The sequence below is a fragment of the Meriones unguiculatus genome, chromosome 5 (assembly GCF_030254825.1).
Source record: "Meriones unguiculatus strain TT.TT164.6M chromosome 5, Bangor_MerUng_6.1, whole genome shotgun sequence".
NCBI lineage: Eukaryota > Metazoa > Chordata > Mammalia > Rodentia > Muridae > Meriones > Meriones unguiculatus.
In genome coordinates, this window is record NC_083353.1 from 117,608,529 (window position 1) to 117,635,738 (window position 27,210).

The 27,210-nt window shown below is 46.1% G+C and overlaps 1 protein-coding gene and 1 long non-coding RNA gene across 2 annotated transcripts in view; one reads left to right on the forward strand and one right to left on the reverse strand.

Moving 5' to 3' along the window:
- Nucleotides 1–22,973, forward strand: part of LOC132654302 (uncharacterized) — a 32,994-nt gene extending 10,021 nt beyond the window's left edge. The window contains exons 4-6 of the long non-coding RNA XR_009591980.1: nt 4,153–8,522; nt 8,774–10,041; nt 22,335–22,973. This is a non-coding gene — a long non-coding RNA (uncharacterized LOC132654302). The remainder of the gene's footprint in view (nt 1–4,152; nt 8,523–8,773; nt 10,042–22,334) is intronic.
- LOC110564841 (killer cell lectin-like receptor subfamily B member 1A) overlaps nt 19,053–27,210 on the reverse strand; it is a 31,648-nt gene continuing 23,490 nt past the window's right edge. Inside the window, exons 7-11 of the mRNA XM_060384258.1 lie at nt 26,877–26,975; nt 25,717–25,791; nt 25,040–25,194; nt 24,611–24,720; nt 19,053–19,870 (exon numbers count right to left, since the gene is read on the reverse strand). Of these exons, the coding sequence (XP_060240241.1) occupies nt 19,729–19,870; nt 24,611–24,720; nt 25,040–25,194; nt 25,717–25,791; nt 26,877–26,975 (581 nt within the window). The 3' untranslated portion in view covers nt 19,053–19,728. The remainder of the gene's footprint in view (nt 19,871–24,610; nt 24,721–25,039; nt 25,195–25,716; nt 25,792–26,876; nt 26,976–27,210) is intronic.

The window sequence follows — 27,210 nt, forward strand, 5'->3', positions numbered from 1 at the left end:
CTGGGTGGTCCCTGGGGGGTATATGAAAGCTGACTGAGCAAGCCATGAGGAGCAAGCCAGTAAGCAGTGTTTGCCCCTGGCTCCTGCTTCAGTTCCTGCCTCAGCTTCCTCTCCGGGTGAGCTAATCAATACAAATTGATAGTTACACCCAAGATCGGTTTTGATCATGGTGTTTTATCACAGCCTTAGAAACCTAATTAGATAAAGAGTATCACAGCCCCACACCAGCCTTCACCAGCACCTCCCGTTACTTGGCTTCTGTGAACACAGATCTCCATCCTTTGGCCACTCACTGTCTCAGGAGGTACCAGCCTTTCCAGAGGCAGCAGCAGCGGGGTCAGCTGCCGGACAAGGAAACTAGGAATTCTTTCTTTGCTTAGTCTTTCTAAAACCCTCACCCACTTGCTATCCAGAAAATTCTTTACTTTGTCCTCGAAAGGTTTCTAATACAGTTAAGGGTAGTGGGTTAGGGGACCACTGCATCTCAGGAGACATCCGATCCGATTTTACTCCATACAGACCAGCCAGGCCACGTGCCCCGAGATCATGTCCTAGTGGCTTATTGGAGGGTTTGGAAGGAGGTGGGGAGGGTGGGGTGTTTGTGAGATTCAACAACTATTTTTAAAAGGGAAAGATGAGGTCAACGAGAAGAGGAGGAAAGGGGGGGGAGGAAGTAGGGTAGGAAAGGTAGTGACAGTTGGGGGTGGGGTGGGTGACCACAGCTGGAGCAGCTAAAGCAGGGGAGGAAGAAAACACACCAGGTGCAATGAAGATGAACCAGGTCACCGTTCTCAGGGAACAGGGCAGACAGGAGAGCACAAAACCGTGGATCATAGTCAGGGTGTGGGACAGAGGGTGTGCGGGAACATGGATGCTTTGGCTGGGGGGTCCACAGTGAGAACCCTGAAGTTGATGTCAAGAGCACCAGGCAGAAGAGAGGTGGTGCAGAGCCGCCAGAGAAGTGTGGCTCCCTGTCTTTGAGCACCTGAGGCCCGGGGCCCTGTGTGGACCTGACGATGGCTCTAATAAAACCAACTAATTAGAGTTTGTTAGGTTGCTTAATGGCAACAGAGTTAGGCGAGGTTGTCCGTGAGACGTAGTTTCAACTTGGTGAGGAGAGACGACGTCTCTTTCTCTTGATTTTTGGGTTTTCTTTTTAAAATATTAACTCTTCAATCGGCGTGTCCCGTTACGGCGCGGCGCAGGACAAAAAAGGTGGCTGGAGAGACAGCCGTGGGTGCTGGGAACCGAACTCTTATATTTTTGGTTGTGAGCCTAGCCTTTAACGGCTGAGCCATCTCTCCAGCCCGCGCACGGGGCCGAATCTGGATCTGATGTAGGTAGCGGGCGTGGCCGCACGTCACCGCCGCGGAAGTGCGGTCGGAGATAAACACGGACAGCGCCGAGCTCTACGCAGCGAGCACTTCCGGTCTGAGCGACCGCCGCTCCCGGCTGCGCCCTCCAGGGGGCTGAGGACGCGGGTTGGAAAGACGGGATCGTGTCAGGACGCGGGTGTGGAGGGAGGACGCGGGGATCGGCCGCGCGCCGCTCTGCGCCGCCAAGGGCTCCGGGGCCTCGGGAGGAATTAGTGCAAGCTCCAACCAGGAGGAGGGCGCGGCCGCCGGCGCAGACGCAGGGAGCCGGGGTGGGAGACGAGGGGGTCTAGGAAATGTGGCAGTGATGGAGATGGTTGGGGATGACGCGAGCCTGTGGATTTGTTCTTGAGTGGAAATTGGGGGAGGAAGGAAAGGAAAAATGGTTTCTCGCGAGAAAAAAGTGTGTAGACCAGGCTGTCCTCGAACTCCAGATCCACCTGCCTCTGCCTCCTTCAGCAAATCCTACCGGCCTGCGCCACCAAAACCGGTAGGAGCGACTACTCTTCTGAGAGTATTTAATAGTCACGTCCAGTGATGTCACGGCCTGGTCAACTTCCTGACACTATTATACACTAAAAACTGCGCGCAACATCCACCTGGCATTTGTCCGAACCGCCTCGGCAGCCGTGTCAAGAGGCCCCTCGCCTTTCCCACGCACACTCCCAGGCTCACTCCAGGGAACCGCAACTTCGCGAGCCTCGAAAGCGCTTCCCCCACGCGCTCCCTGCTGGTCACCCCGGAAAGCGCACTCCCGCACCTCCACACGTGGATTCCTCAGAACTCGCCAGGCCTCGTGCTATTGCTCTTCCAGGCACACAGGATGGAGCATTGCAGATCGCTTGTTTCCTCAGCAGGAATGCTGACAGCCTCAAAGGCCTGGAGCATAGCTTTGTGCTCTGGCTGAGCCAATTGGGAAGGCTCCTCTCAGGCTTTAAAAATTATTTTTACTAACTCTTGGTTGGGGGTTCAGGGACCATCTACAGCCCTTTAGTTATTTGGCAGTGTGTTGCATCTGTAGGTCTATAAATATATTTTTGTACATGTTAGAGGATTTGATCATCTATAAGATGACTGACTATTAAATTGCATTTGTTAACTATTAAATATTAGGACTTTGGGTTTTTTCCCTGTTAAGTTGGGGCCTTAAAAAAACAAACATAGTACGTAAAAAGAGTGTAATAGTTTCCTGTATAATTTAGTTTATTAAAAGTCAATAGCTTATAAAAGTCTAGGGCTATAATTTAGCAAACAGGACTAAACATATTTATAAGGCAGCAATTTTTAACCTTTTTGAGAGTGAAGAGGCAACATAATGACCAAGTTTTAATGTTGTAAAGAAATGAATATATCATATAGTTTTTGGGTATTTAGGCAAAAACTCATATCTAGTAACTCCTGAGATAGGAGTTTTAGAACCAACGACATAGTAGAACAACACAGAACAACAACAACTTTAAAATTCTATTTCAATCTGTTATAACAAAGCCATTGGCCAGAAAGCCTAGTGGCCAACCAACCCAGATCACAGGTGGGAGAAAAGCATTTATTCATTCCTTCAGCAACTGGTAAGGACATAGGCAGTTAGACATACATTCTAAATTAGCTTGTTAATCTGAATAGACCTTTATAACCTTGACAATTTAGCATCATATAAAAATTATTTTGAACCAGTGTTGAATCCTATATGTAGTATATTGTAAAAACATACTTTGAATTTATATAAAGATTCATACCAATTTAAAATGAGACTTGTTGCTTTATTAGTCTAAAAGGAGATAAAATAAGAAACAGAGTTAATAATGATTAAAGAAGTAAACCCAATAAGCAAATTAAATAAATCGTTAGATAAGAACTTACAGAATCATCTTAATATTTTTTTTAAGGCAGAGTGTGCAGAAATCAGGAAGGAAAGATTTTAGAAGCTGGGAAGTCGGGCCTTAGAGATCAGAGGCTTTGAGAGCCAGTGTTGGAAAGCCTGCAGGAGTGAGGAGGGGTGAGTGTCCATGAGGCTCCAGCAAGGACCAGGCCACTGCTTCAGCGTCCTGCCTTCAGTCCTGACACAGTGAGGAGCGAGGGTGCAAAGAGTCAGGTCCAAACTGTGGACCCTGGGACAGGATGTTGTCACTCAGAGTCCGCTCGTTAAGAAACACAGTATTGAGCTAAAAACAAAACAAAACAAAAAACCTCACTCACACACACACACACACACACGCACACAAACACACACACACACACACACACACGCATAAAAGCATCCTATTTTGAGTAGGTTACGATTCCGTGTAGGCCGCATTCCTAATCACGCGGGGCACGTCGGGGCCGCGGGATGTGCACGCGGGGTTGTGGGGGGGAACTCGGGGGCCGCAGGAGCAGAGGGTGGAAACAGCACGTTGCTCGCTCACCGTGGGGAAGAGAGCGCGGGGACTGGCCGGGCTCAGGCCTGGCCGTCCTTCACCTTAGGGAGGCCTTTAGCGTTAGGCCGTGCGAGCTGGAAGCCAACGGGGATGAGGGAGAGGACTTTGCGGTGAGGCTTTGGACGTGCTTGATTTTTAATGAGGTCCGTGTTTTAGTGCGTGAAGTGGCTGCGAGGGTTTTCGGGGCGGCGGAGGGAAAAAAAAAGTGTAGCCCAAGCTGTCCTGGAACTCGAAATCCACCTGCCTCTGCCTCCTTCAGCAAATCCTACCGGCCTGCGCCACCAGAGCCGGCGGGAGTTGATCCTGTTCTCAGAATACTTAACCGTCACGTACAGTGACGTCACTGGTCAACTTCCTGACAGGATTCTGCGCTGAAAACCGCGCACCACGTCCACAGGACGCCCTGGCCGCCGTGTCTACACGCCCTTCGCCTTTCCCACGCACACTCCCAGCCTGACGCCAGCCGCCCCGGCTCTAGGGAACCGCCAAGACGCGAGCCCCGAAGGCTCCTCCCGCCACGCGCCCCCTGCTGGTCACCCCGGAACGCGCACTCCCGCTCGTCCACGCGTGGATTCCTCAGAACTCGCCAGGCCTCTGCTCCTGCTCCTGCTCCTGCTCTTCCACGCGCCTGCTTGGCTTGGCCAGTGCCTGGGGCTTTTCCTCGGTGACCACACACGATGCCCCGGGTAAAGGAACTGCAGAACAGACCTTCAGGGCGCTGCTGAGGGGCAGGGGCAGGAAGTGTGATGAGGCCTCAGAGCGCTTTCACGTAGTCAGTCCCATCTGTCCTCCCCTCTCTTGCACAGCCTAGAAGAGCAGTTTGGTTTCCAGAGGGTTCACCCTGGTGTTGGGTGCAGGAATGTGGCGATTGGGCAGCCGGGAATTGATGCCATCCACAAGGGAAGACTCACCAGTCAGCTGCTGGTGGATGTAGGAATGTAGCAATCAGGAGGCCAGGAAAGGGGGGTCCAAAACCAGGGAAAGGGAGAGGAACCCCATCCTCTGAGATAGGCAAGAGGCTGTTGATTGGTGGTACTTATCTGGATTCCATTCGACCTGAGTGTTGGATTCAGGTGGATTTCCTGCAGCTTTCAAGAATTTTATTTGGGACATAAACTTTAGATGTGTTAGCATCACCATTGTAATCTGCAGTGAAATATACATTGCAGAAAAGGCAGGACACACACACTCCTCTGTGTTAACAGCATAAACACTCTCTGAGGTGAGCTTTGGAAAGGCAGAAGCCTTCTGTGAAGCAGAAGGGGCAAAGGCTCACTTGATCTTGACCTTGAGTAGGATTACAGATCGGGGAAGAGAGGCTGCTTCCCTGTCTCCAGAAGACGGGATCTAGCATAATGACAAATATCTTTTAACTCTATGCTTAAAAGACAAACCAAGAGATTTAAAATATTGATTTTGGATTCATGATAGTGGATCATATAGTGAAATGTTTTTTTTTTATCAGAGTTATATTAATAAATCAGAGCTCAGGTGATAATGTCAGAGCTCTGGACAGTTAATACAACACTAGCAAAACAACAGGAGGAAATATGAAACATTTCTTTAAAATTTGGGATTCCTTAAATCACCTTAGACCTTCTAACCTTCAGAACTTGCATCTACCAGCTTTCAAACACTTTCTTAGACCTTTAAAAAAACAAAGATAGTCCATAAAAAGAGGATAACAGTTTCCTGTATAATTTAGTTTATTAAAAGTCAATATCTTATAAAAGTCTAAGGCTATAATTTAGCAAAGAGGACTAAACATATTAATAAGGGAACAATTTTTAAATTTTTTGAGAGTGAAGAGAGAACATAATGACCAAATTTTAATGTTGTAAACAAATGAATATATCATATAGTTTTTGGGTATCTAGGCAAAAACTCATATCTAGTAACTCCTGAGACAGGAGTATTAGAACCAACAACATAGTAGAACAGCACAGAACAACAACAACTTTAAAATTCTATTTCAATCTGTTATAACAAAGCCACTGGCCAGAAAGCCTAGTGGCCAACCAACCCAGATCACAGGTGGGAGAAAAGCATTTATTCATTCCTTCAGCAACTGGTAAGTTAGACATACATTCAGGAACATAGGCAGTTAGACATACATTTTAAAATAGTTTGCTCCTCTGAATAGATCTTTATAACCTTGATATTTTAGCATCACATGAAAATTATTTTGAACCAGAGTTGAATCCTATACGTAGCATGTTGTAAAAATATAACTTCGAATTTATGTAAAGATTCATACCAATTTAAAATGAGACTTGTTGCTTTATTAGTCTGAAAGGAGATAAAATAACAAACAGAGAGTTAATAATGATTAAAGAAGTAAACCCAATAAGCAAATTAAATAAATCGTTAGATAAGAACTTATAGAATCATTTTAAAATATAAATTTTTAAGAGCAGGGTGTACAGAAATCAGGAAGATTTTTAAAAGCTGGGAGGTAGGGCATAAAACCATCATATTTTAAGTAAGTTACAATTTTGTGTTGGGCCGCATTCCTAATCATCGTGGGGCACGTTGGCCGGCGGGATGTGCATGCAGGGTTGTAGGAGGGAATTCGTGGGCCTCATGAGCAGATGGTAGAAACAACAGCCTTGCTCGCTCACCATCGGGAAGAGAGCACAATGACTAGCCGGGGCTCCTTCAGCCATAAGGAGGGCCCTTTAGCATCAGCCCCCACAAGCCCCTACACAGAGTGAGGAGACACTGAGAACCAGGGCCAGCCTCATCCCTGCTCTCCAGCTGCTGAAGCCCATTGGATGCCGGGGTCCTGAGAGCTGCTTGCCTCAGACATCAGCAAAATCAGGAGGAGGCCTCAATACTAGCAGGCAGCACAAAGCTCCTCCCCAAAGGCCGCCTAGACACATGGGGCCTGGTCAGTAAACATACAAGCTTGGTGGCTGCCGTGACAGGAAGGCTTGCCTGGCCTGTGGAACCTGGAACTACAGGGGCCTGGGGATGGCAGAGACCGCTAAGGGCCTGTAAACAGGGCAGGACAGCTCGGCCCAAGAGCCTTTGAAAGATGGAAGATGAGAACACGTGTGTCCTGGTGACTTGAGGTGCTCATGAAGGCCTGACAGTTGCTATCAGAGAGGGAGGTGTAGGAAAGAGGGGAGGAGAAGGGGAGGCTGTGGGGTCACCAGCTGGGGGAGGAAGAAATGCATCAGGCACAAAGTAGAGGGAAGAATGGTGCCCAGTGAACAGGGCAGACAGGAGGGGACACAGCCGTGGCTCTGTGCAGGGTGTGGAGCAGAGGGTGTGTGGGATGCGGACCTCTGGCGGGGGGTCCCTGTGACCCCACACAGTGAGCCCTGAAGCTGCTGTCAGGGGCAGGCCCCGTGTGTGCAGGACCAGAGAAGAGGAACAGAAGGTGGCTGGGCAGGAGGACTGTAGGGAAGAGGGCAGGTGGGGAGTGCGGTGGGTAGGGTGAGTCCAGGCATGAAGAAGGGCCAGAGAGCAGCAGTGTGGAACAAGCAGCTTCTGTGTCTGCGGGAGCTCGTGCGAGCTGGAAGCCGGTAGCCACCGGGGATGAGGGAGAGAGGACTTTGCGGTGAGGCTTTGGATGTGCTTGATTTTTAATGATGTCCGTGTTTTAGTGCGTGAAGTGGCTGCGAGGGTTTTCGCGGCGGCGGCGAGAAAAAAAAAGTGTAGCCCAAGCTGTCCTGGAACTCGAGATCCACCTGCCTCTGCCTCCTTCAGCAAATCCTACCGGCCTGCGCCACCAGAGCCGGCGATAGATAGTCTTGTTCTAATCGTAGTTAGCTGTGCGTTCCAATGACGTCACCGCCATTTCAGCGTGGTCAGACCAACGCGGGGTGAAAGCTGTGCACAGCGTCCAGATGCCTTCGCCTCAGACCGCACCGCGAGCCCTGCTCAAGCGGCGCTTTGCCCTTCTCAACACACCCCAGCCTACCAGCAGCCGCTCCTCCAGGAAACTGACACCTAAGAGCCCCCGAGGGGGTTGCTCGCCCCGCGCCCCCTGCTGGTCACCCCGGAAAGCGCACTCCCGCCCCTCCAGACCTGGATTCCTCAGAACTCGCCAGGCCTCCTGCTCCTGCTCCTGCTCCTGCTCCTGCTCCTGCTCCTGCTCCTGCTCCTGCTCCTGCTCCTGCTCCTTCCTGCTCCTGCTCCTGCTCCTGCTCTTCTGCTCGCCTACTTGGCTTGGGCAGTGCCTGGGGCTTTTCCTAGGTGACCACACACCATGCCCCAGGGAAAGGATTATGCACAATTACACCGTTAGTGTGCTGCTGAGGTGCGGGGTCAGAGAAGCGAGGTGAGGCCTCAGGGTGCCCTGTCACTTATTTCCTCCCGTGTGTCTTCGCCTCTATTGCAGACTACAAGAGCTGTTTGGTTTCCAGCGGGGTCACCTTGGTGGTTGTTTCGAGGATGAACTGGAAACTTCCGACCTCCTTCATGCAGAGCTAGAAACCAGGAGTCTTTTCTCACTGCGTCTTCATTTCAGTCCTCGTGATGGTTAGGGATGTTGTGCAACTTTTCTCGCGCTCCCTGGCCATCTCTGTGCTGTTGGGAGATTTGAGCTTGACTGTCAGTTTGCTTGGAATAAGAAGCAAACGCCTAAGCTGTTGGGAATGCACATCTCTGTGGTGCCTGTGAGGACGGCTCCAGGGGACACTGTTGGACTTGAGGGTTTTAAGGGAATGCGTGGATTAATCCCGGGGTGTTCAACGTGAGATGGCGTTTTGAGAGCTGGTCACAGGTAAGAGATGGTGGCCTGATGGAGTCAGAAGTTTATGGAGAGCACCAAGAGCACCTGGGCCTTCTCTGCACACAGCTTCTACCTTCTTTGACCTGAGAGTCTTCTCTTTCCCTAAAATTCTGTATTTCTGTATTTATGGATATGTATATGATTTCTGTGTTTATGAATACTGTAATTCATAAACGTGTGCTTCACGGTGCCTCCATACTCTGGCAGATTTCGTTTGAAATGCGTTTTTTCTCTGTTTGTAGATTCCAGCTCTTCTACTGTGTCTTCCACCCTGACATTCCGTCTTCTCCTTGATCTGTTCTCCTACAAGGCTTTGCTTGGAGTCTCCTCAGCCTGATAGGCTCCCCTGAGAAGCCAGGGAAAGAACACCAGAGTGCAGCCACAGGGCAGAGCAAAGGCCTTGGATGTGCAGAACCCTCTCTACATCGCTTTAGCTCACTGAGCCTTCCAGGAGGCCTTCAAGGAGGACTAGTAGACCACCATGCAGTTTAGCCTACACAAAAGTGCCAGGCGTCACCCTGAGTTACTCCCCAAGCTGTCCTCCCTTCCTTGACACAACAGCCACCCTACAGGCTCCAGCAGCCGTTAAAATACACGTTACAAGCAGGGCTGTGTCTGGGGGAGGAAGAAATGCACCAGGCACCAAGAAGAAGGAAGAATGGTGCCCAGTGAACAGGACAGACAGGAGGGACACAGCCGTGGCTCTGTGCAGGGTGTGGGGCAGAGGGTGTGTGGGATGCGGACCTCTGGCTGGGGGGTCCCTGTGACCCCACACAGTGAGCCCTGAAGCTGCTGTCAGGGGCAGGCCCCGTGTGTGCAGGACCAGAGAAGAGGACTCTAAGGTGGCTGGGCAGGAGGACTGTAGGGAAGAGGGCAGGTGGGGAGTGCGGTGGGTAGGGTGAGTCCAGGCATGAAGAAGGGCCAGAGAGCAGCAGTGTGGAACAAGCAGCTTCTGTGTCTGCGGGAGCTCGTGCGAGCTGGAAGCCGGTAGCCACCGGGGATGAGGGAGAGAGGACTTTGCGGTGAGGCTTTGGATGTGCTTGATTTTTAATGATGTCCGTGTTTTAGTGCGTGAAGTGGCTGCGAGGGTTTTCGCGGCGGCGGCGGGAAAAAAAAAGTGTAGCCCAAGCTGTCCTGGAACTCGAGATCCACCTGCCTCTGCCTCCTTCAGCAAATCCTACCGGCCTGCGCCACCAGAGCCGGCGGGAGCTGTTGATGTTCTGAGAATACTTATCCTTCACATACAGTGACGTCACTGGTCAACTTCCTGACAGGATTCTGCTCTGAAAACCGCGCACCACGTCCACAGGACGCCCTGGCCGCCGTGTCTACACGCCCTTCGCCTTTCCCAAGCACACTCCCAGCCTGACGCCAGCCGCCCCGGCTCTAGTGAACCGCCAGCACGCGAGCCCCGAAGGCTCCTCCTGCCACGCGCCAGTGCGCAGCCGTGTGGACGGGGCCTGCGTGTCTGCAGGAGCCGGAGCGAGCTGGGTGCCGGTAGCCAAAGGAGGTGAGGGCGAGAGGAGTTCGGGTGAGGCTTTGTGGGCCGTGGATTGTGGTGCGTGTGGGTATTTCAGTGCCTGAGGTGGTTCCGAGTGTTTTCCTGGCCGTGGCGGGAATAAAAACTGTGTAACTCAGGCTGGCCTCGAACTCCCGATCCTCCTGCCTCTGCCTCCTTCAGCAAATTTTACCGGCCTGCACCACCAGAACCAGCCCACCTTAGTTCCATAGCTAGTTAGCCTTCATTTCAGATGACGTCCGCCGGCCCCCGCCTGGGGAGGAGTGTGAATTTCAGCTGTGGTAGGAGGACACATTTGCTGGGGAAGCAAACATCCCCAGCCTCCAAGCCGCCGCCCTGTACTCTAGGGCACCACAGCTTCACAAGCCCCAAAAGCCTCTTCTGCTCCCTTGCCCCGGGCTGGTCTCCCCTGGAAGCCCTCCCCTCGCTGCAGCTCTGAGTTCAGTCTCAGCTATGGCCACCGCGAAACACCTTCAGCACTCCTGCAGCCTCTCTTGCCTATTGAGCGTCTGTGGACAATGCCTTTAGTGTCCCATCCAAGACGTCGCCATCAGATCCAAAGTCATTATGTTTCCTTACAGGAACTGTAGAACGTTAGTGTTTTGTTTATCTCTTTAGTTCATTCTGAGTTGATTTTTGTGCATGGTGAACAGTTAAGACCAAACGTGCGTGGTCATCCAGTTTTTCCACCGTTTTTCGCTCAATAAACTGTTTTTCCATCCATGGTATGGTTTGATGTCCTTGTCAAATCATGTGACCATCTCCGTGAACATTTAATAATATTTTTTGTTCTGTAATCTTTTACTATGGTTTATTTTTTCTGTGACAGTACTATACTAACTCGTTATTATAGGTTACTAGGGTGTTTTCAAATAAGCCCACCTAAGTCCTCCAGCTTTGTATATTTTCAAAGTGCTTTGAAGGTTTCAGATCCTATGCAGTTCTAGTACACTGTCAAGTTTTATTAGGGGTGGCTTCGAGTCTGTAGATCGCTTTGTTAGCATGGCCATCTCAACAATACTTACTCTTTCAACCCATTAACCCAAAATGTCATTTATTAGTGTTTGCTTTAATTTCTTTCAGCAGTGTTTTCCGGCTTACACTGTATAAAGCATTCACATTTATACCTTGGTTTGTTCCCAAATGTTTCAGTCCATCCTGTGATGTTGTTAAAGCAATTATTTTAGCTTTCTCTTTGAGTTGCTCGTTGTCAGTGATGCAGTCAAGGTGACTGCGGTGGTTTCAATGAGAAATGTCCCCCACAGTCTTGACCATTTGGGTTTGGTCCCCAGGTGGTGAGGCTGGTTGGGGAGGTTTAGGAGGTGTGGCCTTGGTGGAGGAAGTATGTCATATGTTACTGGCTTCGAGGGCTAAGCTCCCACCAACTTCCAGTTTACTCTCTCGGTTTCGTGCTTGTGCTCCAAGGTTTAAGCTCTTAGCATCCTGCATTAGCCACCATGCCAGCCTGCGGTCTCTGCCCTGCTGCTGTGTTTTCTCATCTTTTGGAACTATAAGCCAAAATTAACCCTTTCCTTTCCACATTGCCTTGGCCGTGGTGTTTTATCACAGTCACAGAAGAGTAACTGATAAAGTGGCCGGGTTCTGGGTGGGAACTTTATAGCTTGAAATGTTAAATTGCTTTGTTGGCTCTCATGAGTTTGTGTGTGACTCATCCCTGCTCCCACACACACAGAGAGACAGAGAGGCAGACAGACAGATGAGGCAGAGAAAGACAGAAAGACAGGACCTGAGTTTCGTCCCTGAAGTAGCTGTGTAGTAGGCTTCTGCTGACTGTCCCCTGAGCTCCTCATGCCTGCCATGGCATGTGCACAGGTCCACACACAGACACACACACAAATGCAGAACTGCAGTTTTAAGGAACACGTTCTCTGCTGACAGAGATGATTTGTTGTCCTCTCATAGAGTTGTCTCTACTTCTTCTGCGTGCCTACGGCCTTGGGGATTTACTGGCCAGCAGGCGTGGGCACACTCGCTCTGAGTCTAACGGCTGAGGAAGCCACCGGCTTTTTACAAATGCTCTCCACCGCGTTAGGGGAAGGGCTTCCACTTTGTTAAATGCCTCGCCGTAAAGTGGTGTGGGATCTTGCTGAATGCTGCTTTTGTGTTCCCTGAGATGATCGTGTGACTTCCGTCTTCGCTCTGTCAGCACTGTGATTTTCCTGGGCTGAAGCCTCCTTGAATTCCACAGCGTTTATCAGAGGACTTTGTAAGCTGAACGAAAGCAATGTGGAAGGCTAACAAAAGTCTTACATGGAGGGCCTGACCTAGAAGGCTAACAAGAGGTCATACGCGCCTGACCTTAGGGATGGATGAGAAGAGGCCGGAAGCTCTGTCAGAAGACGCGAATGCAGCGGTCACCAAGCCGTGGTCCACGCTGCACTTGAACACCCTGGCATCCACAAGAAGGCTGTGACTTCCAGTCAGACCACGACTCCCAGTTGTGGCAAGTGTGAGGCTCATGACCACTTCCAGCTGCTTGCTACAATTACATTGTCAAAGTTTTAAGGCAAGAGAAAAATGTGAGGTTTTGCTACCAGTCTTTACACAGGAGTCAGGGGAAAGTGGAGGATTTGAAAAACTTCAAGGAGCGCTTGACTGAGCTGTTTTAAAAATTACATTCATTTATTTATGGGTTTTGTGTAAGAGTAATTTCATTTTATTTTATAATGATATAATTGAAACTCTTAAGCAGCTATTAAAACTGGCTCCGAAAACATGACCTTCTCTCTGATTTCAGGTCAGTCTATGTGACTGATTTAAAAATCCACAACTCCAGAGAAAACAGGGAAAGGCCATCCTTCATACAAATAGAGGCGAGTTCAGGTTTTGGTCAATCGCTTGCTTAATTCTCTGTGAATGTTACTAAGTAGCTTTGAAATTTTACTCTCTTTTTTCATCAAAGTACTTAATAAGGTTTAATATGCATTTATGACACAATAATGAAAATTTGCTCTTAAAAAAACTTCAGTTAACACAATTAAAAATGATGAAAATAAATATTTTTGCAAAAGAAAACTCCCTCCCAACCAACCGAATGAAGTTCACCCTCCCAGATCCCTGTGCCTCTGTTTCTTCCTGCTTGTTCATCTCTGAGCTGGCCACAAAGACTGAATGATTTCCCATCTGTCTTCATCCTCCTACCACAGACACCCTGGCAGTCCCCTGTTACTCAAGAAATCTTTTCACACATTTTCATCAGCCCACAACTGCGACTCTGACGCCCTGTCAGCCCCGTCTCTCCAAGCTATTTGGTGGCTGCAACTACAAAACCACCATTTTCACAGGGAAGACATCAGCCACAGAAGAAGAAAACCTGGTGTCGTGGGTTGAAAATGTTTGCTTTATCTATGTGTAAGCATCGCTCTATTCAGAGCGGGTTAAACAGCCATGCATCTATGTGATGGAAGGTTTGGTTTCTTTGTATGTTATGTAAAAATGCTTCTGTTTTAATCCCAAGTGTGTGGTTTTAGCTGGGCTATAGTCTGTCCACAGCTGTTAACTGTCAGGTGGGAGGCATGATCTTCAGGGCGCAGCATCATGCAGGAGCCTTTTAGCTGCATCTGCGGTTGATGGAGATTGCTGTAGAGCCCTAAAAGAACCCTTGAACCTAACTAGCCAGGAGAAGTAAAGGGGTCTGGGCTGCCCTCTCTTTCTCTCTCCTACTTGAGGTTGGGGGGGGTGATGGAAGGGAGGTACAGGACTAAAAACCCCAAATAAAAAATAGTTTTAAACAGGAGAGCCATCAGTGGTTTTCTGCTACACATCTATCTCCGTGACATTAACATTTGGTTATGGCGATTACAGCAATGTGTCTTTTAAGAGGCAAGAAGTCACGTTAGGGAATGACATAAAGAACAGTTGAGAAACGATGCTTTAATATTTCAGAAAATGGATTTTTCTTTTTAAACACTTCATTTATTTTGTGATGTGGGAAGAGGTCTCAGGGCTACAGGCATGTGAGGAGGGAAACTCTGACCATTTATGCCCCTCCACCCAGAAAGTAGATTTCCTTTTCCTTCATGGGACTTTTTACTTTTATATATTTTCTTATTTACTGTCAGTCTGAGCAATAGGTGGTATAAGCTGTGTAGGGGCTAGGATCTTTGCCCGTTGTGTAGAGTGAGGTATCCCAAGCCCAAATAGATAGATAGATAACCAGATTCCTGACCATTAGCAGTCTTTCTGTATTTCTTCAACGAATAAATCTATCTTGAACTTTAATGCGCCATAAATTAAAAAGTTAAAAAAATAAGTATATGTAAAATTTACAGAAACAAATTCTTAAGGGGCATTTTGTCCTAATCTACACTTGCTAGATGCACTCAACTGAAGTAGTATTAGAATATAATGAACCATGATGCAAATAAAAGAGCAGGCTTGTGAGCTATTTGCATTCTACATCTCAGGGAATACATATTTTTTTTATTTTAAAGAAACTTTAGCATTTCATCATTATTTTAGAATTCATACAAAACATGCTAAGAATTTTATCCTTTTACAAAACAAAAATCACCTTTCTGTGTAACCATTGCCGAAAGGAATTTCCAATAATAGTTATAGAGCATTTGTAATAAATATTATTGGAGCTGGAGGGATGGGTGAGTGGTTGGGGCACTGGTGGCTCTTCCAGGGGACCCGGGTTTGATTCCCAGGACCACATGAGGGCTCACAACCCTCTGTATCTCCAGTTCAGGGGTTCTGACCTCTTCTGATCTTTCCAGGCACCAGACATGCAAGTGGTAAAAAGACATACAGGCACATAAAACACCCACACATATCAGATAAAAAATAATTTAATAAAAAATACTGACAATGCTGTGTATCTAGATACAGGAGTTAGAGCCCAATCTTTGTCAGAGAGATTATCCTTGTGCTTAATGTTCTTACTGACAAGGAGACAGGTGGCACACTCCTTTAATCCCACCTCTTGGGAGGCAGAGCCAGGCTGGTCTCTGAGCTCAGGGCCGGGCTCCATAGCGTCGGTGCTGGTACTGGCAGCCGTACGATTACAGTGTTCACTTCAGCACTGGGAAACGCGATTTCACCGAGGATGTAGTTGTGGAAGCAGCAGGTGTCATAACTGCTTGATGAGGAAATGAGCTTGTGTGGGCCGAGGTGGTGACACCTTCAATCCCAGCGCTCCGGAGGCAGAGGCAACAGCCAGAGATGTTACTGAACTTGTTTAGACCGAGACAGCCTCTAAAATTGTTTTCATGTAAATAAAAATAACCCGTGATCCTGTCGCATCATTAAGGCTATAGCCCCAGACAGCTGAACTTGGGCCAAAGGAGCAAGCAAATGACGCTATTCTGACGATCCACTGTATTAAAAAACACTATCTACTACTGAGCAGATCCCTCCAAAGTCTGCTAGACTGAAACATCACTTGCTGTATGACTATGACAGCACAGGCGCTGCCAAGGCTCCCTCAGGTGGTAAAGGTGAAATTTCTCCCCAAAGTGCTTTACTTTCGAAGCTGCAGCCGAGCGTTCTGGGCACAAGGCGGCGACAGACTCCTTTTGAGTTTATGAGCTAACACACCTCAGTGAAAGTAAAACCTTGCTTGGGGACATCTATTGCTGGATCTAGGGAGAGAAATGTGCAAAGACTCCTCAAAAGGCAGGGAAGGAGCGCCGAGAGGATTCACAAAACAGTCAACGAGCAGATTGGCAGGCTGGGCCAGGCCTAGTGGCGCCGCCTTTAATCCCAGCGCTCCGAAGGCCAGGCTGCAGGGACCTAGCGCCAGCCTTCAATGCCCTCTCTACACAGAGCTGACCCTGTCTCAAAAGCAAACCAAACCAGTCGGCACACAGGAAAGACGACTAAAGACTGAAGCAGAGACTGCATGCGTAGCTTGAGAGAGTTCTGGGCCGGGTCCTGACCCTCTTGCTGATTAATTTTGTAACTTATCTGAGGTGTAAGGCTCGGATGGGCAACTAAGGAAACTAACGCCCAGCTGTGCACTGTCATTTGCTCACCAATCAGTGCCTGATTAAATACCTCGAGTAACTTGGCTCTAGGAATAGTCTGCAATTTGAAAACAGGCTGTGTAAGGCACTGACTTTATTCCGTACGTATTGTTAAACAAACAAACAAACAATGGAGACCAAGGTTTCCCTGCAATAAAAGGATTTGATGAGCTGCTTTAGGTATTAGCAAGAAAAGGACCAGGTCACAATTTCCATATTTTCCATCATCAAGGCTGGGGAGCAATTGGAAATAGATTCAAGCTAAATAAATCTATCCCCGAAGCTTTGGTTTTCAGCTTCCTGAGACAAGCTCTGAGTGTTCCAGGCTGTCCTGGAATTCATGAACCGCTTTCTTCAGTGTTGTTTTCCCAGGCATGGCTCACCAGGCCCTGCCCCAAGATCATTTTAATAATAAACACTCGGGGAAGGAACTCAGAGACTGACAATGCTGAACTTTGCCTATGGATAAAAAGAGAGCTAAGAGGAAGTGGGCACAGTTTAGGGACACAGGGGGAATCCACTAGGACAGTCCTTGCTGCTTCTGCATTGGGTAGACTAAATTGTGAAGGAAGTTTCACAGTTATGCCTGGTTTTGCCCACCCAGCTAAGTTCTGAGTTAGGATGAAGGGAAGGAGGAAGTCTTCTGTCGGGTTTTGCTAATAGCTACTAACAGGTTAAATTTCTCTATTTCTTCCTGCCCCATCCTCCATCCTTGATAATTAAAACTGAAAACATTTTGAGAGACCAAAAGATTAAAAACCAGCGGCTATTATTAAAGGTTAAGGCCTGATCTAAGGCTACCTGGGTACAGACTTGTCCAGTAATGCCCTGAGGTAAACTCGTCTTACTGCATTCTTTTCCTGCCCTCTAATTAATTATACAGTTGCTAGGAAACCAGCCAGGCCAGAACTGTAGTCTTGGTGCCTAAAGTGGACCAATCATTTCAAAAGTCAATTTCCTTTACCCAATCATGTAATGCCAAAACATGTACATCACTGCTTACATTTTTTTCCCTTAAAAACTCTGTACCCCTAGACCTTGGGTCCACATTCCTTTTCTGTTTCCACAGGAGGTTTGCACCCATATTCAAACACATATACAATTAAAAAACCTCATGTATTTACAGCGAGTCTATTTATTCCTGGTCTTTTGGGGTGCAAGGACCAGGCAGAACAATTTCAGAGTTTGTCTTTCATCACAGGCATGGACTGGGATTGTCTGATGGTAAAGTAGATGTAGCTTTATTATCTGAGGACTCCTTGGCTCTTTTCCATAATGGTCATGTCAGCTTTCACTCCTACCGAGATGGGCACTTTATCTTTTCTCCATGCCCTCATGAACATTATCTCTTGTTTTGTTTTATAATCGACGGGAGACAGGGTTGGATACCGAATACTGTATTTTGGATGTGGCTCAGAGTTGCAGTTAGTTTATGTCAGTAAACACTGAGTCAGATCTATCAGGTGAGGTGGTGACCTCCTGTGATTTCTGAATTAGACCCGATACTTCACACGCCCTCCTGGTGGAGTTTCGCCTTCATAGCTGGACTTTCAAGGATGATCTCAGCAGGGTCCTCTCCAATAGTAAATTAATGTTGAAGCAGAAGTGATGGAGACAGACAGTCTACTTCTTGGGAATCCTGGGAAAACTTTCCACCCAAATCAACATTTAGGGTTACTTGCTATCGTGTGTAACATCCGTGTGTGGGATGCATTGTGAGCCATCAGGAAGGACTCAGCTCATCTTGAACAGTGTCAGAGAGTTGTCAGCAATAGCAGGCGAGCAGGCGCCTGATCACTTAGGGGATATTCCCTTCAGATTTGTGCTCTGATGGTGTCACCGTTACTGAAATGGCTAAGGTAACACCATTGATTCCTAATGTTACTGGTCACTTCTCAGCTTTCCATCCCCAGTGGCCACATTCACCGCGGCTAAGCTTCTGGGACCGTCATGACTTTGACCAACATTCAAGCATAGTATGTCGCATCTGGAAGATATTGCCGAGCCTTGTAAAGAGCACAGATGTTGCTAGCATTTTGTCTTTTAAAGTACTAAACCAGTAAGCTTGGGCACCAAGAAACTTTGCAGAGGCGTGAGCCCATTCTTGGTCTGCTCATTAATAAAGGACTCAAACCTTTGATCGGATTCACCAGTGTGCTTGCTGGGACTATCTTATGCTAACAGATCATGAGGTACATTGTTTAGACATGGGACATGTGTGCATAGCATGTACAGGAAAGGAACCTGGGCTCCCAAGTGCATTACCAAAAGAGAGGTGTGTGCAGAGCTCAACTGAAGTAGATTCCCGAGTTACTAAACTGTTCCCTAAGCTCCCTGCTCTGCTGCAATGTGTTCACTGCAGCTAACTGCCAGGAGCAGGGTTTTGGTTGTTGTCTCTGTAGAAATATGTACTTAGTAGGGTCCTCTTCTCTACCCACCCTAGCTCCCAAATAGATGACACGGAGTCTTATGAGATTTCCTCAACAAGATTTAAGCTCTATAACTGCTCAGGTATTTCTCTATTCTTACCCATTTATGCTAGTCTGGCTACCCCCCAGCCATGAGCTCTTTTACTTGCCTTCTGCCATAACTCTCCATCCTCATGGCAAACTCCTCATGGTCCTCCTTGTGGTGACTTCCTCCTCCCTTCTACTCTTTCTCTCTCTCGCTTTCTCCCTTCTCCCCAGTTTCCTCTTTCTGTCCCTCTCTCTTTCTACCTGAGACCTCAGATTCGGAATGGGAGTCCTGCCTACTCTTTCCTCTGCCCAGTCATCGATTCATAAGATCCTTTATTAGCAACTCAGGGACAATTGGTGAACATTCTTTACACAACATCGAGACAAGATATTCTTCATAGAAATGACAATGCCCACATCCAGACTGCAACTGGATCTCAGGGCACAGCATCTGAATACATAATGTATGAGAACATCCCCCAACAGTTTCTGATTTGCTTACTAAGTTGCCCAATTTATTAGTTACTTATCTTGTTCTTACGATAAAACACAATGGTGGCTTATAGAAGAGTTTAATTTGGCTTTTCATTCAAGAGGGTTAGAATCTGTACAGGCAAGAAACAGAAAGCATGGCAGCTGGAGGAGACAGCTAAGAGCTCACATCTGAACTGGAAGCATGAAGCAGAGCCAGCTACAAGTAGCAGGGGCTTTTACTCTCAAAGGCCACCTCCAGTGACATTCCTCCAGCAAAGCTGCACTCCCTGAACCTCCTCAGACAGTGCCAGCAACTGGGGACATAGTGGTAAAATGCCCAAGGCTATGGAGGACATTTATCATTTAATCCACCACACTGAGGCTGGCCTTGAACTCATGATCCTCCTGGCTCAGCCTTCCCAGAGCCACCAGTTCCTGCACTGCAAGCATTTTTTTTAATGAGATTGTAAATGGTTTTCTGTGGATTTTGCAGATGAGCTCAGAAACACAGTGAGGGTCATGGTTTCCAGGATTCAAATCTGGTTCCCCTCAGCTGCCTGGGCTTCTTTTCATAGAACACCTCTCTTAGAATGACACATCTGTGTCTCTGTCCATTCACATTTACAGAATAAATTATCTGTAAGCATCATGGTGCTTTCAGAGTCCATGCTTTGTGGCACTAACTGAACTGGGAGGAGAGACAGACTGACTGGGGAGAATTTTTGTGCATGGTAAAGTAGCTGAGATGCGATTTGCAGTCAGAAGTCATTGCACATGGTATCACGTTTTGGTTCCTTTTGGCAGATCCAGCGGTTGTCTGAAACACAGTCGTCAGAAACCACTTTGTCCTTTGAGAAGGCACCACAGCTGCCTTCTTTAGCTTCACCAGTGACTTGTAGTCTGAGGAGGAAGAGAACAGCTGCTCTTAGTTATCCTGAATTGGCCATCTTCTCCTCTAGACTTCCAAGGACTGTAGAACCCACAGTTCTTAAGCACAGGACACAGAGTAACAACATGTGTTGACATTAAAGATGGAGGTTTATCTGAACACTTCTCCTCTATATTTTTCAATTTTACTTTCAACTACAGAAGAATTCTTTCAGAAAAAAAATATTCATAAATGTTTTGAAGCAGGATTGAATCTCATTGGACTGACAACATCTCATGCAAGGAAAAGAGCCACCTCACTTTCCTGAGCTCCCGTTTCCTGAGTGTATAAGCTATAACCAGCCAGTGCTTGGGGAAGGCATTCATATGTACAGTGACAACAGTTAAACACGGTGGGTGTTCAGTGACTGTGTTTAACATACAGACTGAGCTCACAGGATCTATAGAGGAAAGAGTCTAAGGCCATATGATAATCATAACCCTTTATGCCTGTGGATATTTGATTTAATACTCAAACATGGCTCAGGTGTGAACTAGAATGCAAACAACAAAGGAAAAATTAGAGTTAACTGTAGGAAGAGATGAGTTCAGATTGCACCGATTCATTGTAAACAGAAGGTGGTGTACGACAATGGCTGGGGCTTTCTTACAGCTGCTCTTTCTTCCTTTTGTCATTTCTTCATGGAGCCCTTTGGCCTGAGAGGCAAGTCTGCCCTCACCCAACTTCCTGTATGCTAGCAGTCACGCCATAGACTTCCCTCCACTGTAAATGGGCGTTTGTCTTATTTCTTCATGCTTCAGGAGTTTCTTCAAGTTTAAGATAATTTCCTTACAACAATCGGTTTAAAATGCCTTTAAGGTTTCCCAGGCCATCTCCTATCAGGCCTTTGGAGATTGCTAATATTATTTTAACGATTTGCCAAATAATCATGCAGGAAAATTGGTTACATTTTCCTTATCTGAAAACCAGGGTAAGAGAGTTAAAACAAAAGCAGGGCTTGACTGATGCTTTTTCTACCATAGCTCAGCAGCCTCCAGGCTTACCTGATCATTGCCATGGTAAAATGACAGATGGACTGAGCTGAACCCATACACTTCAGATATCTTACAGTTTTATTATCACCGTGAATCACAATAATGTAAACATGTTACATCATAGCCTAATTAAGTAACACACACACACACACACACACTGGAAAGTGCTGTGCAGGTTTCTGGGTGAAAAGAGTCATCAGTGTCCAACTTAGCTGTGGATCCCACAAGCTACAACGACAACCTGCTTATACTGCTGGTGCAATAGTGGCAGGACTATTGCGGAAGTAACCAACCACTTTCTGATTGACTCTGAGGCTCACTTTGCAGGATGGCCTCTGCCTGAGCTCCTGTCTCCAGGTTCCTGCCCTGCTTGAGTTCCTGTCCTGAATTTCTTCAGTGATGAGAAGAGACATGGAAGCATAGCCAGATAAATAAACTCTTTTCTCTCTAACTTGCTTTTGGTCATAGCAACAGTAACCCTAAATAAGATACTGTGAAAACATTAGAAAATTTCAGGATAGATTTATGAAACAAGATGTGTATTTTTTGTTTTTGTTAAAATATTCTAACCATAACATTTGTCTTAAAATAATTCCCACTTTAAAGTCTTACTTTTTGAAAATAAAAATTCAAAATATGGTCTTGTATACTGTCAATATTTGCTCTCTAGGTTAACAATGTGTTTAACAATCTCTAAACTTAATTCATTATTATGTTTCATATAACATATATCTATATGTTTCAGTATTTTAAATTTCAATTATTTTTATTCTAAATGATTAAAAGGAATGTTTTAAGTATTGACTTGTGCAATTTGCATAAATTTACTCAAGATTTATGTCTTGAGTGAACACTTTGCTATGACACCATTGCTATCAGAAAACAACATGACCAAAAGCAATGTGGGAAGAAAAAGATTTATTTCACTTATAGATCCAAAACATCCTTCACTGAGGTAAGTCAAAGCAGGCACTCAAGCAGGCCAGAAAGCAGGAGGCAGGGACCATGAAGGAGCAGAAAGGAGGCACACATCGGCAGCTTATAAGGTACAAGGGGAAGCCCTGTGTTCAAATGAGGTGTTTAATTTTAACTGGGCATGCGTAAGCCAAAGGGGTCTTTTGATTGTTGGACTTCAATACTTTGATAACTGAACCTTGATAATCAGCCTCGGGGGAGGAAGTGGCCAAATAAGGGAAAAGACCTTGGTGGCTAGATTTGGAACAGTTTTTAGCAAGGCAGAGGGAATGAGGAAAAGGGCCAAGGCCTGCTGGCACCATGTTTGCCCTGTTCAGCCTGGCTAGACACCCTACCCCCTCCCAGATTACTCTAGCTTTTGTCAAGCTGACATAAAACTCACCAGCACAATTAGTAAAAAATGTACTCAACATAATATCTTCCTCTTAAAAAAATTAGAAGCAATGTAATTTCTTCTTCTTTACAGAAATGTCTTCTTCTGTACAGAAATTTGATCGAATCCTGCCTGCTTTTGCTTATAAAAAACATAACCATGTTGCCGTCATGACACAGCCCAAGAATGGAGTCGTGTGAGAAGCCCGAGTGCGTGAGGTGCTTGTGTGACACTCCAAGAAAACAGGACAAGAGTCCTGTGACTTGGGGCTGGAGAGCTGGCTCAGAGTTTAAGAGAACTGGTTGTTTTTCCAAAGACCCTGAGTTCAATTCCAGCAATTCCCAGCAACCACAAGGTGGCTCATAACCATCTAAAAAACTGAGATCTGTTGCCCTCCTCTGGCATGCAGGCACACATGCAGGTCAAATACTATAGAAATCATAAATAAATAAAATATTAAAAACAAAACAAAAGCCTGAGTCTTGTTTCTTTAAAACATGAAATGTTCTTGAATGTGTTTTTGTGCTCTGCTAGGTGCAGCAGAAAAAAAAAGTGACTTTTCCAGACTGCTTATTATTACTGATTGGTAATGTTTAAATTGTTTTTTGTGTGCCTCTCTGGAAAACCGTATTTGCCATGCTCAGCTTGCCTTTGTTATTGTATTCAGCTTGAGCTTTCTTAACCCTCAGTATAAACTGTCTGCTACTCTGAATAAAGTCAGCTGTTGTATGAGACTGTTCTCCAGGTCCTCCTGCCTCTGGAGTGGTGATACATTACTCCTTGTTATGCCAGTAATTATGAATTCTGTTCAAATATATAACTTAGGTATGAAGCATCAGTTCTCCCACTGAAATCTCCCATGCAGTCTCCCACAATAAGAAAATGAGACACCGAAGAGCAAACAGCTCATGACTGCTTTGTGATCTACACATACTTATGGCTTAGATGCCAAGTATGCCCTAACTGGGCACCTACTGAGACCTCAGTGTCCAACTGCTGATGCTACCCATGGGTGACTGGAGCATGAGGATGTTAATTCTGTCAATGGATTAACTAACTGATGAGTTTCCAGCTGAATGAAGTGACCCTCACAGGAAGGGCCATGCCTTTGAAAGGCCTATCTGCCCTGTGTCTCCTTTCTTCTCTGCCCCTGTGTTCTACAGGTGAGCAGCTTTGCTTGTCTCTGCCCTTCCACTGAGGTTCTGCATTGTCTCAGGAATCACAGCAATGGAGCAGCAGACCAAAGGCTGAGACGTCTTCACTTCAAAATAAAAGAAACCCAATCATCTTTCCATTCTTGTTTGTCTCAGATCTTTTATTACTATGACAAAAAGCTGATTATACACAATTTTATCATATCCTCTCAAACAACTGTTAATATGTGGGTATTTTCTCTCAGATGTCAGAGCTCCACATTGATTTTACTTTATTTTTCTTTCATACTCTGCCAGTTGGGACCAGACAAATTAATCTGAAGCCACCCTATGCTATATTTTCACCAAAAATTAAAATGTGCTGCTCAATATAGTCCATGTAAAACTCCATTGCAGGCATGCACACACACATTACCTTTTATAAGGCTGGTATCTTCTCATCTGTGAAGAATCTCAACCACCCGGGGAATCATTATTTTCAGACTGTTCTGAAGCTCTTTAATCTTAGATATCAGTGTTAGAGCCCTATAGCCCTAATGACCTGAGATGTCTTGGGGTAACCTACTCCTAAACATTGTGTATCAACTGGCTATGAACGTGTGCCCCTGTAGGGTATATGGTATTGTCATCTCTATACCCCGCAAGATCTACTTTCTAATATGTAAATGTTAGTTGCTTCCTCACCTGCCCAAAATGTTGATTCTCTGGGATTATCATGTTAAAAATCAAACTGCCGGAATTTTTTTTTTGCGGGGGGGAGGGGGCAGGAGGGGTCACTTAACCCTCAATCTGACCAAAAGATACTGAAAGATAGACAGGTGTAGTCCTGCTGCTGATTGGTTCAGGTGAGAAAGCTGTGGAACCTCTCCCACTAGACTAATAAGCAGTTTTGATATCAGAAAGGAGAGGAATTTGGATGAAAAAAGAGCTGGTTCCAGGGGATCTGACACACCCACAGAGAAACACATACAGTTAAAACACCCATATACATTAAAAAGAGCTGGAGGCTGGTGCTGGAGGAAGAATGGGAGCAGAGCAGGAGGCATGGTGGCAGGGGAGTCCTCCTGAGTAGGTGGTTAGCTGCCTCCAGCAAAAAGGCTAACAGGCTTGTACTGTACAGATGTCTCCATGTCCTTATTATTAAGCCTCAAGCAGCAGCCCCCTAAAAGCTCCTGCAATAGAAATGAATATTCGAGTTAGCTTCTCTATACTCACACATCAGAACTTAAAGCAGAGTTGTTTATCCACTTCCAGGTCTTGTCAGGCAATCCATATCTTAGTCCAATCCAAAATGTAAAGTCTTTTGTCCAGTTATGTAGGAATCTCTACAACCAAAACAGAGTAGGACTTAACCCTGAGACTGTGTCTGGGTGGCTCCTTCACCAGACTCCTGAAACCTAGTTAAAGGTCACCTGTCTCTGACCTGAGTGCCCAGGTAATTCTTCCTCCTTTGTGAAATCTGTGCCCATATTTATGATCCTAGGACACTCGCCTTCCATACACAGTCATTGGCTCCATGTCATAAGTCTCTCAGACTATGAGCTTCCTTAATGTCCCCACTTCCTTTGCATGGAGCATGTGTAAGTCTAGACAGTGGTGTAGCTTCAAGAACAGTTAACATCTCTGTTTTGTTGAACAACTTACCAGCTCTTCTTGGTCTTGAACAAGCAGCAAAGTGGCTCCTTTCTGAATACAGTCATCCAGAGCTTCCTTCCAAGTGTTGGAAACTTGAGAAAAATGTATGCATTTATGTCTGTGTGGAATCCAGTCTTTTGGGCACATTGACTTAGCTGGACTCTCTGAAGTAAGAAGGAGACACAGAATATTTCTACCTGCTCTTACTGCACCACAGCCAGCTGCACACAGTAGTTGCTTTACTAACACACACTTTCACTAACATGTGCAGGAACGAGAGTACTGTCATGACAGATCAAAAATATACATAACATGTAATAAATATAAATACATATTCACTTTTGTTTCTATTAATTAACTTTAGGCAAGGTTAACTACTTGATCCATTTGCTAAAACAAATATCCCATTTGAGCATTTTCTTAAGTTAATGATCAAGTGTGCGAGCACCCTGAGGCAGTACCGCCAAGTGGTTAAGACCTCAGGCTTCAAGGTCACACAGTTTCAAAGATGTTCGCAGCATTACCAACTACCCATCACAAGACCCTCAACAAGTTTCTATGCAGCAATTTCCTGTTACATAGGACTACGGTGATACACTGTCTCCATGGATGCTGTTGTAAGCCTTGGCTGATGTAAATAGCAAATTCAGCTATTATTCTTGAGAAATTCAAGCCACAAAGATTACCTGTTGTCTTACGTATGTTTTCTTGAATACACACACAGTGTTTGTCTATTGATGGTTTTTGTATTAGGACTCGAACTAGGAAATAAGAAAACACACAGAGAATTTAGTGCTGAAGTGAATGTTGTGACAGGTGTTTTATTTCTCACTCCAGGAAACTGAAATCATTTCCACAAACCTGAATGTGTGGATTGAAGAAATAATATTAGCAAACTGAATTGAGAGCCAGTTTAGAGACAGAATATATGAACAAAGAAGAAAAACTCAGAACATATGGATTCACACCACTGTAAAGTCACATCTTATCCAGTGGCCTTACAGAAACTCTTAACTTACCCACACTCAGAGGCCTGAATGAGTATTATTACATCCCTTTCAAGAAAGCTTACTGCCATTGAAGTTTAACAACCATTTAATAAAATAAGCTTCCGAGCCTTTTAGTTATCTTCATTGTTATTGTTTTTGTCACAATTATGACTTATTTTAGGTTCTGAGAACATGTGGAGGGTGTGATGGCAGGTGGTGGTGGGGTTTGGAATCAGCTCAGAACATACCCAGACACCAAATCCTCAGCACAAAGAAGATTTATTACCCTGGGGCAAAGAGGGGCTGTGTGTGCCTCTGGATCAGGCAAAGACAGCAGCAGGTGTGTTTTTGCAGGAGTGGGTTTTTGAGGAGAAAAAGGGGAAGTCTGTTCTAGGGTGAGTTGGTAAGTGCTGATTGTACTAACTTTAGCCAGTGTAGCCAAATAATGAATTTGGATTACTGGACCTTGACGTTTTGATAGTTGGACCTTGGTGTTCAGCCTCAGGAATAAGGTAGGCATAAGGAAGTGGCTAAAATAAGGGACTGGAGCTTGGGGGCCAGCTTGAGAAGCATAATATAATTGTTTAGCAAAGGAGAGGAATGGGGAAAGGGCAAAATCTGCCGGCCACCAACTTTGCCATGCTTTGATCTTTTAGAGAGGCCATGGTGACGATCAGGGGAATTTGGAAGCATGAAATGAATGTGTAGTTACTGCCCTGGACATAGATACTGTCCTGTAAGCACTCATGTCATTGACCTTTCCCCAGGTTACAGGGGCCAAGTCATCTGAAGAGGCAGTGATATTTGTGACAGAAAGAGAGGAAGAATTCTGAAGCCAAAGCTCTTGCCTTACCTACCTAAGATGCTCATCCCAATCAGGGTCAAGAGAAGAAGGATCAGCCCAGCACAGCTGAGTTTCAGAGCCAGCCTGTGTGAATGTGGGCACTGGCAGGCATCTGTGAAGTGAGAAACCTTGTTACTCATTTAGGTCAGTTGAGTACATCTGGAATAATACTTAAAGGTGGTTTGGATCAGCATGGACAATTGGATTTCAAGTAGACGGTTGACTGCAGGTAAGATCCCTAAAGCAGAATTCTATAAAATCAATTCTCTGTTAGTTTTAATTGTTTGCTGTGGTATAGTAGGACTGAAAAATAATGTGTCCGCAGGTATAATGCACAAAGGAATAGA